The sequence below is a fragment of the Oryx dammah genome, unplaced genomic scaffold (genome assembly GCF_014754425.2).
Source record: "Oryx dammah isolate SB20612 unplaced genomic scaffold, SCBI_Odam_1.1 HiC_scaffold_27, whole genome shotgun sequence".
NCBI classification, from domain to species: Eukaryota; Metazoa; Chordata; class Mammalia; order Artiodactyla; family Bovidae; genus Oryx; species Oryx dammah.
The window spans coordinates 131,169,857-131,186,594 of record NW_024070211.1 but is presented as its reverse complement, the minus strand read 5'-3'; the positions used below and the strand labels follow the sequence as shown (position 1 = coordinate 131,186,594).

At 39.5% G+C, this 16,738-nt stretch overlaps 1 protein-coding gene across 6 annotated transcripts in view; it reads left to right on the top strand.

The window, feature by feature from the left end:
• Positions 1 to 6,725: 6,725 nt before the first annotated feature.
• Positions 6,726 to 16,738, top strand: part of IWS1 (interacts with SUPT6H, CTD assembly factor 1) — a 51,829-nt gene continuing 41,816 nt past the window's right edge. For 4 of the 6 annotated variants that reach the window (XM_040227808.1, XM_040227805.1, XM_040227807.1 and 1 more), the window contains exons 1-2: positions 6,760 to 7,052; positions 9,025 to 9,143. In XM_040227808.1, coding sequence (XP_040083742.1) covers positions 7,019 to 7,052; positions 9,025 to 9,143 — 153 coding nt within the window. In that variant the 5' untranslated portion in view covers positions 6,760 to 7,018. Of the gene's footprint in view, positions 7,053 to 9,024; positions 9,144 to 16,738 lie in introns of all 6 variants that reach the window. The other 2 variants (XM_040227809.1, XM_040227806.1) reach the window with 2 other exon arrangements.

Sequence of the window (16,738 nt, the reverse complement as noted above, 5' to 3'; positions counted from 1 at the left end):
TATGTACTCTTCCCCTTTTCACAATAGCATACTCTGTTCTGTGCTTTGCCTTTTTTCACAGTTTAGGAATCTTTTTATGTATCAATACATAAGAGAGTTTCTTTGCTTTTCACTATAGCTATATAACCCTCCATTGTTCAGATGTATCATAATATTGTGATCATTCCTGATTAGATATTTAGGTTATTTCCAGCATTTTTCAATTAATGCTGCAATAAGTTAATTTTGTAGATACATCATTTGTACATAGCCAAGTGCATTTGTAGGATACATTTTCTGAAGTTCAATTACTAGGCTAAAGAGTATATGCATTTGTAATTTTTATAAATATTCCAGCTTACTTTCTGGCAAGTAGTAAGAAAGTAAGGGCTGCTGTAATATACTCCCACCAGTACCCTGGGAGAGGGCCTCTTCCTCCATGGCCTAACCAGTGGAATGCTCTCAGATTTTTGCAATCTGAGAAGTAAAAAATAATATCTCAGTATAATTTTAATTTTCTTTGATCTTGTATTAGGATATCTTTTATGAATTTTAGAGCCCTTAATATTTTCTCTTTTGTGAACTGTCATATCTTTTGTCCATTTTTCTACTGGTTTATTGGTCTTTTTCTATTGAGTTATTGATTTCTGGGGTTTCTATACTCATTAAGGAGATTAACCTTTTGTTCTATAAATTTTTTTTTTTTAATGTGGACCATTTTTTCTTAGTTTTTTTTTTTTTTTTTAAGTATAGCTGATTTACAATGTTGTACCAATCTCTGCTGTAGAGCAAAGTGACTCAGTTATATATATATATAGACATTCTTTTTTTTAAATATTTTTTTCCATTATGGTTTATCACAGGATCCTGAATATAGTTCCCAGTGCTACACGGTAGGGCTTTACTTATCACAAGACATTTAAATTCAACAGCCTGAGGCCTGACTTTTCCCCGGTCCTTGCTCAGCACAAGTGGAAATGTTAAACATCATCCTTAGTAATAGATCTGTTGTTGTTTACAACCAAGTGAATCGTACTGTACTGTTCTGCTGGTAATAGAGCAGAACAGTACTGAAGACCTGAGCCAGGAAATTCCCTTTTATCAAATGACACAAAGTCCACCCTCTGGTTTAAAAGTTCCAGGTAACAAAATGGAAAATAAATTCATATTTAAAATGTAGCCCACCAGGCTCCTCCTCCTCTTACCGTGGGATTTCCCAGGTAAGAATATTGGAGTGGGTTGCCATTTTCTTCTCCAGGGTCATGTGGACCATTTTTAAAGTCTTTATTGAATTTGTTACAATATTGCTTTTGTTTCATGTTTTGGTATTTTGGCCAAGAGGCATGTGGGATCTTAGCTGCATGACCAGGGATGGAACTTTACCTAGAAGGTGAAGTCTTAATCGTTTCTCTTAACCACATAGAGAAGGCTCAATGATAGTTGAATAAAAAAATGTTAAATTCCTAGTCATTTATCTTTTGGTTTTGTTAATGGTGTGTTGTTTCTGCCATGCATATGTTTTTACAGTTGTTTTACTATTACGTTTACTTTTTTGTGTGTAGTCAAAATTTTCAGACTTTGGCTTTTGGCTTTTCAATCTTTGTCTGAAAGTTTTTTCCCTCCATTTTTACTAGGGAATTCTTAGGTGGGGTTTTGGTTGTTCACACAAAGTTTTGCCATTTATAGTATTCTATGACTATTTTGTTAATTTCGTATATTCTGGCCATCCTTCCATGTGAGGGCTAAAGATTCAATTAAATTGTATTAGTGGCGATGTGGTGTGCCATGGTATTGATGTTTAATGATTCATTATCCACTACTCATGGGCTTTCAAGTGGGTCCAAATTTTCACTATTCTAACGATGTGGCAGGACAAATCTTGCATGTGTCTTAGTGAGTGGTGAGTCTGCAATGGGCGAACACTGCACAGAGCTGGAAAGCAGGCTTAGAACACACTTGTTTCATTTGTTTCTTCACCTGCAGGGACCCCTAGTGGCTCAAGCACAAGAAGGCAGGTCAGACTTGGAGATGGCTTCTCTCACAGAGAATAAAATAATAATGAAACAGAGAATAATGAAAATAGTGGTCACTCACCTAGAGCCAGACATTCTGGAGTGTGAAGTCAGCTGGGCCTTAGGAAGCATTACTATGAACAAAGCTAGTGGAGGTGATAGAATTCCAGCTGAGCTATTTCAAATCCTAAAAGATGATGCTGTTAAAATACAGTATGTCAGCAAATTTGGAAAACTCAGCAGGGGCCACAGGACTGGAAAAGGTCAGTTTTCATTCCAATCTCAAAGAAAGGCAATGCCAAAGAATGCTCAAACTACCGCACAATTGTGCTCATTCCACATCCTAGCAAGGTAATGTCGTTTAAAATCCTTTCAGCTAGTCTTCAGCAGAAAGAATTTCCAGATGTAGACGCTGGATTTAGAAAAGGTGGAAGAATCAGTGATCAAATTACCTACATTCATTGGATAATAGAGAAAGTAAGGGAATTTCAAAAAAGATCTGCTTCTCTGACTATGCTTAAGGCTTTGACTGTGTGGATCACAACAAACTGTGGAAAATTCTAAAAGAGATGGACATACCAAACCACCTTATCTGTTTCCTGAGAACTCTGTATGCAGGTCAAGAAGCAATAGTTAGAACCAGACTTGGAACAAGGGACTGGTTCAAAATGGAGTACGTCAAGGCTGTATATTGTCACCTGGTTCATTTAACTTCTACGCAGAATATGCCATTAAAATACCAAGTTGGATGAATCACAAGCTGGAATCAAGATTGCCAGGAGAAATATCAACAACCTCAGATATGCAGATGATACCACTCTAATGGCAGAAAATGAAGAGAAGCAAAAGAGCCTCTTGATGAGGGTGAAAGAGGAGAATGAAAAAGCTGGCTTAAAAATTCAATACCCAAAGAAACTAAGATCATGGCATCCAGTCCCACCACTTTATGGCAAATAAAAGGGGGAAAAGTGAAAACAATGACAGATCTTATTTTCTCAGGCTCCAAAATCACTGTGGACAGTGACTGCAGCCATGAAATTAAAAGACACTTGCTCCTTGGAAGGAAAGCTATGACAAACCTAGACAGTTTATTATAAAGCACTTTGCCAGCAAATGTCTGTATAGTCAAAGCTATAGTTTTTCCAGTACTTATATGTAGATGTGCGAGTTGGACCATAAAGAAGGCTGAGTGTCAAAGAGTTGATTCTTTCAAACTGTGGCACTGGAGAAGACTCTTGAGAGTCTCTTGGACAGCAAAGAGCTCAAACCAGTCAACCCTAAAGGAAATCAACCCTGAATATTCATTGGAAGGACTGATGTTGAAACTCCAATACTTTGGCCACCTTATGGGAAGAGCGGACTCATTGGGAAAGACCCTGATGCTGGCAAAGACTGAGGGCAGGAGAAAAAGGGGGCAACAGAAAATGAGATGGTTGGATAGCATCACTGACTTAATGGAGATGAGTTGGAGCAAACTCCGGGAGATAGTGAAGGACAGGGAAAGCTGGCATGCTACAGTCCATGGGGTTGCAAAGAGTCAGACATGACTTAGCAACTGAACACAACAAGGGGCCTTGAAATCTTCTGATTCAACTCCCTCATCTAACACAATAAGCTCAGAGCTTGACACAGAACCCAGATTTCTGACCCCCGAGTCTGAAGTTCTGCTAGTGCCAGGCTGCTCTTGAAATCGTATGACTTTTCACTCCCAGAAATATTCAGCAAGTTGCAGTGTCTCAAAAGGCTGCGAAGATGGTTCTTTCATGGTTATCAGTCAAGGGAAACAGAGTTCATGCCACAAGCTCATTTCTCCCATGCCTCTCCTGTCCCTTCTCTATCTTTAGTATCCTTAGGAGGAAAAAACAGCCTCCCTTCCGAGTGGCCTCTCTACCACCAGCTGTGCTGGGACTGGAACCTCAGAAAGTGTATCTGTTCTGCTCCAAGATCTGTCCTTTGGAGGCTCTGAAAGACAGCCACCTGGTGGAAAGGGGCTCTGGAAAACTCTCCTGGAGCTGTGCTTGCATTTGCAAGCACAATGCTTTAACTAAGACTTATGCTTATTTCAAAAAGCCTGTCCTATCTCACTAAGTTAATGGCTTCTTGAGTACAAAACATAGACCTGACACTTCCTTACAGCCTTCTGGCTCTCTGCACATTATGCTGTGTTCAGTCTGCTTCTATTTCTCCATTCTCTAAACCATCAGGACAGTTAGAATTTTTATGTTAAAACTGACTCATTATCCTTTTGTAATTGCATTGCTTAGCCCAATTACTTTCATAGCTGTTGGTTGTGTATGTTTGGTGAAACTGCTGCTGCTGCTAAGTCACTTCAGTCGTGTCCGACTCTGTGCGACCCCATAAACAGCATCCCACCAGGCTTCCCCCGTCCCTGGGATTCTCTAGGCAAGAACACTGGAGTGGGTTGCCATTTCCTTCTCCAGTGCATGAAAGTGAAAAGTGAAGTCGCTCAGTCGTGTCCGACCCTCAGCGACCCCATGGACTGCAGCCTACCAGGATCCTCCGTCCATGGGATTTTCCAGGCAAGAGTACTGGAGTGGGGTGCCATTGCCTTCTCCATTGGTGAAACTACAAGATCTTTATTGACAGGATTTGCAGCATGTTCTCTTCCTGGATTTCTGCCCTATTCACTCACCTTATTGCACAGGTACAGCCTCTTAGAAGAGAGGTTGATCTCTTTGGAAGAGAGGTGGATCCTGAGCCCTCTTCTATTAAATGGAAGGAAATGAATTTTTAAATTTTCTACCTTTGGTTCCAGGCACTGTTAATTCCTTGCTCTTGATTCTTACAATAGCTTAATAGGATGTCATTCCTACAGCTGGAGGGGTAGACTGGGATTTCAAAGCTGTTTTCCACTGTATGTGGAGGGGAAAGATTGCCTATGAACTCTCTTGCAAGAAAATGGTAATTTCTAGAGAAACCACCCCTCTCTCTTCCTTTCCATGTCCTTTTCTGGAGCCTAGAACTGGGTTCTGCCAGAGTATTCTGACTGCCTAGTAATGGTTCCAGGATTATCAAAGCTGGGGTGTGGCTTCACTAATGACATTCTGAGAATTCATAGCATAGCTAACATCATAAAATTCATAAATCTGAACTCCAAGGTAGAATGTGGACTTTTCAGGGCACCACATGGGTCCTTACAGCAGGCTAGGTATGCCTAGAAATCCAGTCCAAGATGTATGCTTTACCAACTAACAAATGAAAGGCCTTATTTCTGCAAGTCTACACCTCCTGCGGAATATTTCCTATACGTCCTCCAATCTAAAGGCAGTAATATTGTCCTCTCTGTTTAAGACAAAAATAAGCAAGAAAATGGACTTTATTCAGGGTATTGCAATAGGGAGAGCACACCAGATATGAAGATCAGAGTATCTAGTACAGGGGAGATGGGGTTGTCTGAGACTTTCCTAGAAAGGAATGTGTGATGATTTATAGTTGTGATTGATTTGCAATCAGAAGTTTCAGTCAGTAATGAGAACAGAAAAATGCTTATTCCTGCATCTAGTTATTTTGGGGCTTCCCTGTAGCTCAGCTGGAAAAGAATCTGCATGCAATTCAGGAGACCTCTGTTCAATTCCTGGGTCACGAAGTTCCCCTGGAGAAGGGATAGGCTATCCACTCCAGTATTCTTGGGTTTCCCTGGTAGCTGAGACGGTAAAGAATCCGCTAGCAGACCTGGGTTCCGTCCCTAGGCTGGGAATATCTCCTAGAGGAGGGCATGGCAACCCATTCCAGTATTCTTGTCTGGAGAATTCCCATGGACAGAGGAGCCTGGAGGGCTACAGTCCATGGAGTCTCAAAGAGTCCGACACGCCTGCGCGACTAGGCACAGCAACAGCACAGCACTAGTTTTAGAGGGGCAAAGACACGAACAGAAATTTGCAAGATATGAGCAGGTTCAGAAGAAAGGGGAAAGGTCTTCTGCCTTGTCATGGGTAAACTAGAGAGTCATCTCTAATTCTTACAGTTCAATTCAGTTCAGTCGCTCAGTCGTGTCCGACTCTTTCCTGGTGGCTCAGACGGTAAAGTCTTACAGGTCTCATGAAAAAGAGTGGAGAATAACTTTTACTTGAGAGATAGGAAGAAGGATGGTTCTTTACAGTCAGCTTTCTGACAGGTCAGATAGTTTCTCAGCCATTGTTGTTTCTCTCAAGTGAAGTTCAACATTGTCACTTTAGCAAGATTTCATCCGGGAACCCTTCTGGAAGCAAAAACCTGTACTTCCCAGTGTAAACCAAATGGTTTCTTAAGATGGAAATTAAGTCGTAATTTTTAAAAAGAAAGGAAGAAAAATATCTTGAAAAGAGGCTCTTTTGATCAGGCCACTTAGAAACACATCATAGCTCGCTAGGCTTCGAACTACAAGTCCCAGAAGGAAATGCGCCACTTCCCGTACTAAGGGCGGGAATCAAGCGCCTCGCTGCATGATGGGAATGATAGTTAATTTCCGTATGATGGAAAATATAATTTTAGCGAGTCTTCATTTTTCGGAACAATAGTCCAGAAAGCACTCAAACAAAGCGCGGGCGAAGAACCCATAAAGTAACACTATCATCTCCATGGGGAACAGACCAAGTTCCTCCAAGGAGAAGATTGTAATTGCAGTCGCGGCTCCCGCTCAATTTTCCCACTAGTCTCCTTTCCGGCCATGCCGTGCGTCATTACCGTTGAGTCTTCTCATTGGCCAGATGACATGAGACAGCGCCTGCGCACTGCACTCTTTTGAGGGTCGTGGGCAGACGCCATTTTGGCCCAGAGGTGCTTCTGGGAAGTAGATTACCGACCCGCGCGCCTTGGTCGCCAGCAGGGTACGGCCTTTTCTGCCGGCGTTTGTAGGTCCAAGTGTGCGCGTCTGCCGCCGTTGCTGCCTTACTCTCCGCAGTCTCCCAAACCTCCAGTTGGGCGGGAGCCTCTGAGCACCGGGCCGCGCTATCGGTGGTCACAGCGCCGGCAAGGAAGTGACGGGGGCGGCGCGGGGCCCAGACACTCCCCGCCGAGAGCCGCCTGCCATGGACTCGGAGTATTACAGCGGCGACCAGTCAGGTGAGGCAGGGACGTAGGGGACAGGGCTGGGGGGCGGTGCGATTACTCGACCGGGCTGGGCCACGTACTCCCGCGGGGAAGAGAAGGAGGCCCCAGAGACGTTCTCCCGGGACTGGGTCTGGTGTTGACTGAGGCGTAGCGAGGAGAGCTGGCAGCCCGGCAGCGGACCCAGAAGTTAGAACCTTGGAGAGGGAATTCTGGACGGAAAGCCGTCTTCCAGATCGGCGAAGGATGATGCTGAAATGGGAGCCACTTCTATATATCAAATGCTTACTGTGTGTAAAGTACTAGGAATGGCCTCTCCTGATAGGGAGTTTCTTTGAGGGGTTGAGAGTGATTTTCGAGAATCCCGGGGAGCTAGCTAGCTGTTCAGTGGGGGTGCAGGATCTTACCTAGACTTTTCACTTGGAGTTGAAACTGGTTTGACTACGCCTGCAAACTAGTTTCTCCCATTAAATAAAACATCGGAGTTGAGTTGTATACGTATTTTAGAATAAGGTGTGTACCTCTGGGGCTTACTAGTGATTTTTGTGCCTTTCCTTCACCTTGAGATCTTTCCTCTTTCTCATCCCTTAAGTGCTTGCTTTTCCTGTTAATAAACACGGGACCCCACTTTGTTAACACAGTGCTGGGCACCGGGGAACCAAAGACGAATAAGGCATGTTTTTATTCATGGGGAATAAAAACATTACTTTTGTTTTTCTGTTGTGTTCTAGTTCCAGAGAGTATTCTCTGTCAGAAGTGCTTAAATAAATTTCTAAGCATTAACTACCTTCTTTTCTCTTTTGCGTTCGCATCGATTCTAGTATATGACGACGAATAGTAGACTGCAAACACGTTTCCAAACATATTCTGCTGTTTGGCTTTAAACGTTTTCCTGATGTTTTCAAAATAGTTGTAGTCACTTGTGTTTTTAAATTTAACATGCTGAAAGATATGAAAAGTTAGCAATTCCCCGACTGTTTTTTTTTTTAGCCGTTTTTGATGTTTATCCCTGTATTCCTAACTTATGCTATCTTGTTGCATCATTTTTAGGCATTCTGTAATTATTTCCTATTATGCTAGGACAGGGTTTTAACCTCTTCTGCCCCTCCCCACCCCAGTTCTGACCGTTGAAGCATAACTTTTCATTACACTTCCAATTTTTTTTATTACGACCTTATCATAAAAGGTTAAATATATGTATATTCAGTACTGCTTAGCTGAGTAGAATAGTTCATTAGTATGATAGTGATTTCATTCTTAAACTTCTTTTTGTTTTTTGGTTTTCCTGTAGTTGGCTGATTCATATTTTAAATTTTATTTTTATTAAACTTTTAACCAAGGCTTCCTGTATCCTCCAACAGCTCTGAATTCCTCTCAGTACAATTTTACTTTCTGTTTTTAAAGTATTGGTTAAAGCTAGGTAGCGATTTGTTTTATAATAGTATAGTAGTATATGCTTTTGCTTCAAGGAGTTTACACTATTTCTGGAATGGAATTCTGTATGCTCTTCATAAACAAATACTGTTCCAGGTAGTCTTTTCCACTCCAGGGATTCATCAGTGAACTAGAGTCTCTGCTCTTTTGGCACTTTTATTCAAGTGAGGAAAGAGTCACATTAAACAAAATTAACTTGGAAACTCATGTAGTCCGTTAGGTGGTGGTAAGTGCGTGCTGTGGAGAAAACAGACTTCGTTATTTTAACAAAGTTGAAAGTGCACACTCTTATTTACAATTTGTTGACTTGATTCTTGGTGGCATTTCTTAAGCTTCACGTTCCTTTAATGATATATTTTCACTGCCACATGTCAACAGTGCAGGTTATGACTGTATTTATGTATGTATTGTACTTGTTCACAAATTAGCATTATTAGTTATGCTTCATCAGTGGTAACCTTTGCTCTTACATTATTCTTGATTCATTGTGTTCATTTCAGTTGAGGATGTCATCCATCTTACTCCTTAAGTGGGTTTTTGTTTTATTTTTAAGCAGATGATGGTGGCGCTACCCCAGTACAGGATGAACGGGATTCAGGGTCAGACGTTGAGGATGATGTAAATGAGCAGCACTCTGGATCAGACACTGGAAGTGTAGAACGTCATTCAGAGGTATTGGCTAAACAACATCTTTGGGGAGGCTTTTCCCTTGCTTATTCTATGAGACTTGTTTTATTTAGGAGATGTAGAGACCCTGTCATGGGGTCTAGGCTGCAAACCCTTCAAAAATAATAGAGAACGGCTTTAAAAATAAATAGGGATAGTCTGGTTACTTATGAAATCATAGGGAGTAAGAACTGATTGAGTCTCATTTTGGATATTAGGCAGTCTCAACTGTGCTTATTGATTCAGAAAATAGGTCAGGTGTTTGATATTTGACTAGACTTCCTCATTCCCAGAATGATGTCTTAATGCGACAGTGAGGATTTGCAGTCTGAAGAAATACCAATTGAAACAGAAAGTTATGGGGATTATCACCTGTTACCTTTGTGTCATTTTAATTTGCTTGCCTGGTTATACAGTCTTGTACTGCACAATGTTAACAAAATAAAATGGAGGCTTTTAAAAAAATTCAGCTGTAAGTTTTCAATAAAACACAAATTGAAGTGTAGGAATGATAAAGATGGCCAATATGCCATCTATTTTGCTTAACTACACCTGCACAGAAAATTGCCCAATTTTAGGTTATTACATGCAATAATAGATGCAATTGTTAGAGACTGTCTTACTGACTCTGTCCTTTGATATGTCTCTAGTTTAGCCATATATCCAACAAATACTTATTGAGCAGCTGCTATGTGTCAGGCTCTTTTGACGTATCAGTGACTTAATGAGGATCCACTGCCATGAAAATCCTTCTCTTGGACTTGTTTTCCAGTAGCAGAAGAAAGACATTAAACAGTATACTTTAAAAAAAGAAAATTGTATAGTTTGTTAGAAGATGGTAACTGCTGTGAAGAAAGAGGAAAGAAAGAACGGAGTGAAGGGTGCCGGGGTGGAGGGCAGGCTTTAGTGTTGAATAGGAAGGTACACGTAGGCCTTATTAAGAAAGTGACGCTTGACTCAAGCTGCGAAAGGTGGTGAAGGAATAGCTACATGGCTCTGTAGCGAATGAGCATTCCCAACAGAGACCTAAGGTGGGAGCCACTGTGGCTGCCGTAGGATAAATACGGGGCTGATGAGGGCAGAAGTGGGAGGAGGGCTTTTCTTTCAGTTATTTTGGCGTCATTTCGGTTTTTTGTATACTATTAAGCATTTAGACTAAATTCTAATTAGCATATAATTGATAGGTAGAAATTACTTGATAATGTAAACGTTGTTATAGGATATTTAGCGTGTAACATCTTAATTTCCCATTTTGGAAAACAGCATCAGGAGATTGACTCATGGCGTCATGCTTCAGTTATAAGTGTGTTACAAATGTAGTGTTGACGTTCTTCTTTTCAACTACTTTTTTTTTAATGAGATAGAGTCTAAATAAATAAATGTGCATGTTGTAAATTTAGAGATTATATGAAAGTTTTTAAAAGAAATTAAAGTCAGCGTATTCCTGTCACAGAAATGACTATTAACTTTTTAATATTATTTCTCCTGCATTTTTATTCTTATATAGAATGTATATATATGTTTTAAGTTATTTCAAATATATATATATGTCTGTATAACATTTTTATCTCTTAAGATTTTAAATATTCCCCATGTCATTAAAGATTCTCGCTAAGTGTAATTTTTAATGGCTGCTTAATATTTCATAACATGAACTATTACTTATTCAACAGTTTCCTAATTGTTAATATTTAGACTGTCTAGCAATTGTCAGTGAAGTCTGCCATGAACATACTTTTGTGCTTTTCGTATAGATTTTCCCCTCCAGAAGGGTTATCCTAATTATTAGTAGTTTTGAGTGGCAGTTGTACCCTTGAAAAACTACAGTTACATTATATGGAGCAGTGCAGATTATAGCCCCATAATTTGAAAGATGTGTATTAGTTTCCCCTTCCTGCCATAACAACTGGATACAAATTTAGTGGCTAAAAATAACCCCACAGATTTGTTTCTTAAAATTCCAGAGGTTGGAAGTCCAAAGTGGATCTCACTGGGTTAAAATAGGGTGTCACTGGGGCTGTGTTCTTTCTCTAAGGGAGAATCTGCTTCCTTGCCTTCTTCAGCTCTATGGGACGCTTGCGCTGGTTGACATATGGCTTCTTCCATCTTCAAAGCTAGAGCTGTAGCATCTTCAGATCTCTCAGACCTTTGCTTACTTCCTCATACGTCTGTTTCTCTGACTTTCCTCCCTCCCCTGCATAAGTGAAGTGAAGTGAAGTCTCTCAGTCGTGTCCAACTCTTTGCAACCCCATGGACTATAGTCTACCACACTCCTCCGTCCATGGGATTTTCCAGGCAAGGGTACTGGAGTGGGTTGCCATTTCCTTCTCCAGAGGACCTTCCCGACCCAGGGATTGAACCCAGGTCTTCCACATTGTAGGCAGACGCTTTAACCTCTGAGCCACCAGGGAAGTCTGCATAAGCACCCCTGCATAGGGATAATTATTAATATATTGGGCCTACTCAGGGAATCCAGGATAATCTCCCTATCATTAATTATATCTGTACATTGCTTTTGCATATTTACACGTTCTGTGGTCATCTTTTGTGGGGCATTATTTTGCCTGGTGCAAGATGGTACTCACAACTTGATTTTCCAAATAATATTTTTCCCATTTGGATTTTGGAGTTCTACAGGCCAGGTTTTGTCTGTTTTCTAGTTCATTTTACCTGTAGTACTCACTCTGCATGTGTTTCTATAGATCTCTAAGGAAAGTGTTGAAGAAGATCAAGATAATATTTTAAAACTTAAAGTTAACACAATCAATATGATGAAAAAAATGGCAAAATCTTAAAGTCAGGATTGTAACAGTGCTTTAGTGATCCATATTAGAGCCTGAAGCAAAGAAAAAATAAGTAATACATATCCCAGTGTTTAAACTTTGATACTTTGTTCATCATGGATTTTTTTTTATATGTCAAATTTGACCTTTAAAAATAACACCTTTTTTTTTTAACAGAGCTTTATTAAGATAAACTTATCACTTCATGGCAGATAGATGGGGAAACAGTGGAAACAGTGTCAGACTTTATTTTTGGGGGCTCCAAAATCACTGCAGATGGTGATTGCAGCCATGAGATTAAAAGACGCTTACTCCTTGGAAGGAAAGTTATGACCAACCTAGATAGCATATTCAAAAGCAGAGACATTACTTTGCCAACAAAGGTCCGTCTAGTCAAGGCTATGGTTTTTCCAGTGGTCATGTCTGGATGTGAGAGTTGGACTGTGAAGAAGGCTGAGCACCAAAGAATTGATGCTTTTGATCTGTGGTGTTGGAGAAGACTCTTGAGAGTCCCTTGGACTGCAAGGAGATCCAACCAGTCCATTCTGAAGGAGATCAGCCCTGGGATTTCTTTGGAAGGAATGATGCTAAAGCTGAAGCTCCAGTACTTTGGCCACCTCATGTGAAAAGTTGACTCATTGGAAAAGACTTTGATGCTGGGAGGGATTGGGGGCAGGAGGAGAAGGGGACAACAGGATGAGATGGCTGGATGGCATCACCGACTCAATGGTCATGAGTCTGAGTGAACTCCGCGAGTTGGTGATGGACAGGGAGGCCTGGCATGCTGTGATTCATGGGGTCGCAAAGAGTCGGACACAACTGAGCGACTGAACTGAACTGAATTAATATATCATACAATTCACCTGCTTAAAGTGTGCAATTCAGTGATCTTTAGTATATTCACAGCAGTGCAACGATCAACATAGTCCTTTTTAGAATATTTTAATCACATCAAAAGGAAACCCTTTAGCTGTTACCTCTTTCCCGCTCCCACCCCCTGGTTAGTCAGTCAGTTCAGTTCACTCACTCAGTCGTGTCTGACTCTTTGTGACCCCATGAACCGCAGCACGCCAGGCCTCCCTGTCCATCACCAACTCCCAGAGTTTACTCAAACCCATGTCCATTGAGTCGATGATGCCAGCCAGCCATCTCATCCTCTGTCGTCCCCTTCTCCTCCTGCCTTCAATCTTTCTTTCCCAGCATCAGGGTCTTTTCCAGTGAGTCAGTTTGCATCAGGTGGCGAAAGTATTGGAGTTTCAGCTTCAATATCAGTCCTTCCAATGAACGTTCAGGACTGATTTCCTTTAGGATGGACTGGTTGGATCTCCTTGCAGTCCAAGGGACTCTCAAGAGTCTTCTCCAACACCACAGTTCAAAAGCAGCAATTGTTTGGCGCTCAGCTTTCTTCACCATCCAACTCTCACATCCATACATGACCACTGGAAAAGCCATAGCCTTAACTATACAGACCTTAGTCTGCAAATGTCTCTGCTTTTGAATATACTATCTAGGTTGGTCATAACTTTTCTTCCAAGGAGTAAGTGTCTTTTTATTTCATGGCTGCAGTCACCATCTGCAGTGATTTTGGAGCCCAAGAAAATAAACTCTGCCACTGTTTCCACTTTCTCCATCTATTTTCCATGAAGTGATGGGACCAGATGCCATGATCTTAGTTTTCTGAATGTTGAGCTTTAAGCCAACTTTTTCACTCTCTCACTTTCATCAAGAGGCTCTTTAGTTCTTCACTTTCTGCCATAAGGGTGGTGTCATCTGCATATCTGAGGTTATTGGTATTTCCCCCAGCAATCTTGATTCCAGCTTGTGCTCCCACCCCCCAACCCCTCCTAATTTTTTATTTATTTTATTAATTTTATTATTTATTATTTATTTATTTTTATTTTTTAATTTTTTTAATTTTTTAATTTTTTATTATTTTATTATTATTATTTTTTTATTATTTTTTTTAATTTTATTTATTTATTTTTTTTAGCCCCTCCTTATTTTTGACATTTCATTTGAATAGAATTATATAACATATGGTCTTTTATGACCAGTTTCTTTCACCTAGTGTTTTCAGTGTTTATCCAAGTTGTAGCCTGTGTTAGTATTTCTTTCTGTTTTGTGATCAGTAGTATTCTTTTCTTCGGATAAACCACATTTTGTTTATCCATTTGTCAGTTAATGGACATTTAAATTGTTTCCGCTGTTTTTTTTTCATAGTTGGTGCATCAGTTGACATTCCTACCAACAGTGCCGAGGTGTTCCCTTTCCTCCACCTCTTTGCCGACACTTGTTATTTCTTGTCTTTTTGATAAGAGCCATTCTGACAGGTGTGAGGCGATACGACTGATACTGTGGTTTTGATGTACATTTCCCTGATGATGAGTGATCTTTTCATGTGTCTGTTGGCCATCTGTATGTCTTCTTTGGACAAATAGCTATTTAGATCCTCTGCACATTTTGTTTTGGGGTTATTTGTTTTCTTAGTGTGTTGTGTGAATTCTTTGTGTGTGTTGGATATTAACCCCTTAACAGATACGTTTTTTGCAAATATTTTATCCCATTAAGTAGGCAGCTTTTTTTGTTTTGTTGGTAGTTTCTTTTGCTGTGCAAAAGCTTTTTAGTTTGATATAGTTCCATTTGTTTATTTTAGTTTTTGTTTCTCTTCCCTGAGGAGATGTGTCTAAAAAAATATTGCTAAGACTGGCGTCAGAAGTTCACTACATATGTTTTCTTCTAAGAGTTTTATGGATTTTAGGTTTTACATTTAAGTTTTTAATCCAGTTTTAGTATATTACTGTATATGGTGTGAAAGTAATCCAGTTTGATTCTTTTGCATGTAGCTGTTCAGTTTTCTCAACACCATTCATTGAAGAGATTGTTCTTTCTCATTGTATATTCTTGACCCCTTTGTTGTAGATTACTTGACCATAGGTGCTTTGATTAATTTCTGGGCTCTCTATTCTGTTGTGTCAATCTGTGTGTCTATTTTTTATGCCAGTACCATACTGTTTTGACTACGTAGCATTATAATATAGTTTGAGATCAGGGCATGTGATATCTCCAGCTTTGTTCTTTCTCAGGGTTTTGGCTGTTTAGGTTCTTTTGTTGTTTATTTTAGGATTATTTTTTTTCCTAGTTATGTTAAAAATGCCATTGCAGTTTTGAAAGGGATTGGATTGAACCTATAGCTTGCTTTGGGTAATATGGTCATTTTAACAACATCAATTTTTCCAATCCATGAGCATGGATTAGCTTTCTTTTTATTTGTGTCCTCAGTTTCTTTCCTCAGTGTCATAGTTTTCAGTGTACTCTCCTTGTTGGTTGAATTTATTCCTAGATTTTTCATTCTTTTTGATGCAGTTATAAATGGGATTCCTTTCTTAATTTTTTTTGTTTTATAGTTCATTTTTAGTGTAAAGAAATGCAACAGATTTTTTTTGTATGTTGATTTGTACCCTGCATCTTTACCAAATTCCCTGATTATTTCTAGCAGTTTTCTGGTGAGTCGTTAGGGTTTTCTTTATATATTATGTCATCTGCAAATAATGACCCTGTTGCTTCTTTCTGTTTTGGATGCCTTTTCTTTCTTTTTCTTGCCCAGTTACTAAGACTTCCAATACAGTGTTATATAAAAGTGGTGAGGGATGGCATTTGTGTCTTTTCCTGATCTTAGAGGAAAAGCTTACAGCTTTGCACCATTGAGTGTAATGTTGGCTGTGGGCTTGTCACATGGTCTTTATTATGCTGAGATACATTCTCTCTTTATCCAGTTTGTTGAGAGTTTTTGTCCTTAATCGACGTAAAATTTTGTCTGCTTTTTTTTTTTTTTGCAGCCATTGAGATGATCATGTGATTTTTAGCTTTCATTTTGTTAATATGGTGTGTCACATTAATTTGTGGGTATTGAGCCATCCTTGCATCCATGGAATAAATTCCATTTGATCATAGTGTATGATTGTTTTAATGTCTTACTGAATTTAGTTTGCTAATAATTTTTTGGGAATTTTTGCATCTGTGTTCATCAGAGATATCGGCCTGTAATGTTCTTTTCTGGGTCCTTGTCTGGTTTTGGTATCAGGGTAATGCTGGTTTCATAAAATGATTTTGGAAATGTTCCCTCCTCTTCGGTTGGCACTTGAGAAGGACTGGTATTAATTCCTCTCAGTGTTTGGTGGAATTCACCAGGGAAGCCATCTGGTCCTAAACTTTGCCATGTCGGGAAGTTTTTCATTACTGACTTAGTCTCTTCATGGTAATCCATCTGTTTAGATTTTCTGTTTCTTCTTGATTCAGTCTTGGTTTCAGTGTTTCTGGGAATTTGTTTCTTATAGATTGTCCAATTTCTTGGCATACAGTTTTTTAGTTTTTATGATCCTTTGTATTTGTGTGGTATCAGTTGTAATGTTGACACCTTTTCTTTCCTTTATAGTTTTAACTTCTTTCCATCCTCTTTTTTTTCCCCCTTGGTAAGTCTGGCTAAAAGTTTGCCTATTTGTTTATCTTTTTAAAAAACAATTCTTAATTTTATTGATCTTTCTGTTCTCTTTTTAGTCTCTCTTTCATTTATTTTTGCTCTAATCTTTGTTACTTCTTCTAATAGCTTTGGGCTTAGTTCATTCTTTTTTTCCAGTCCCTTGAGGTATAAAGTTGTTATTTAAGATATTTCTTTTTCTTACTGTGGGCATCCATTGTGACCTTCCTTCTTAGAACTACTTTACTGTTTTCCATAAGTTTGGGCATATGGTATTTCCATTTTCATTTGTCTCAAAAATATTTTTTTGAATTCAACTTTGACTCATTGGTTGTTCAGTAACA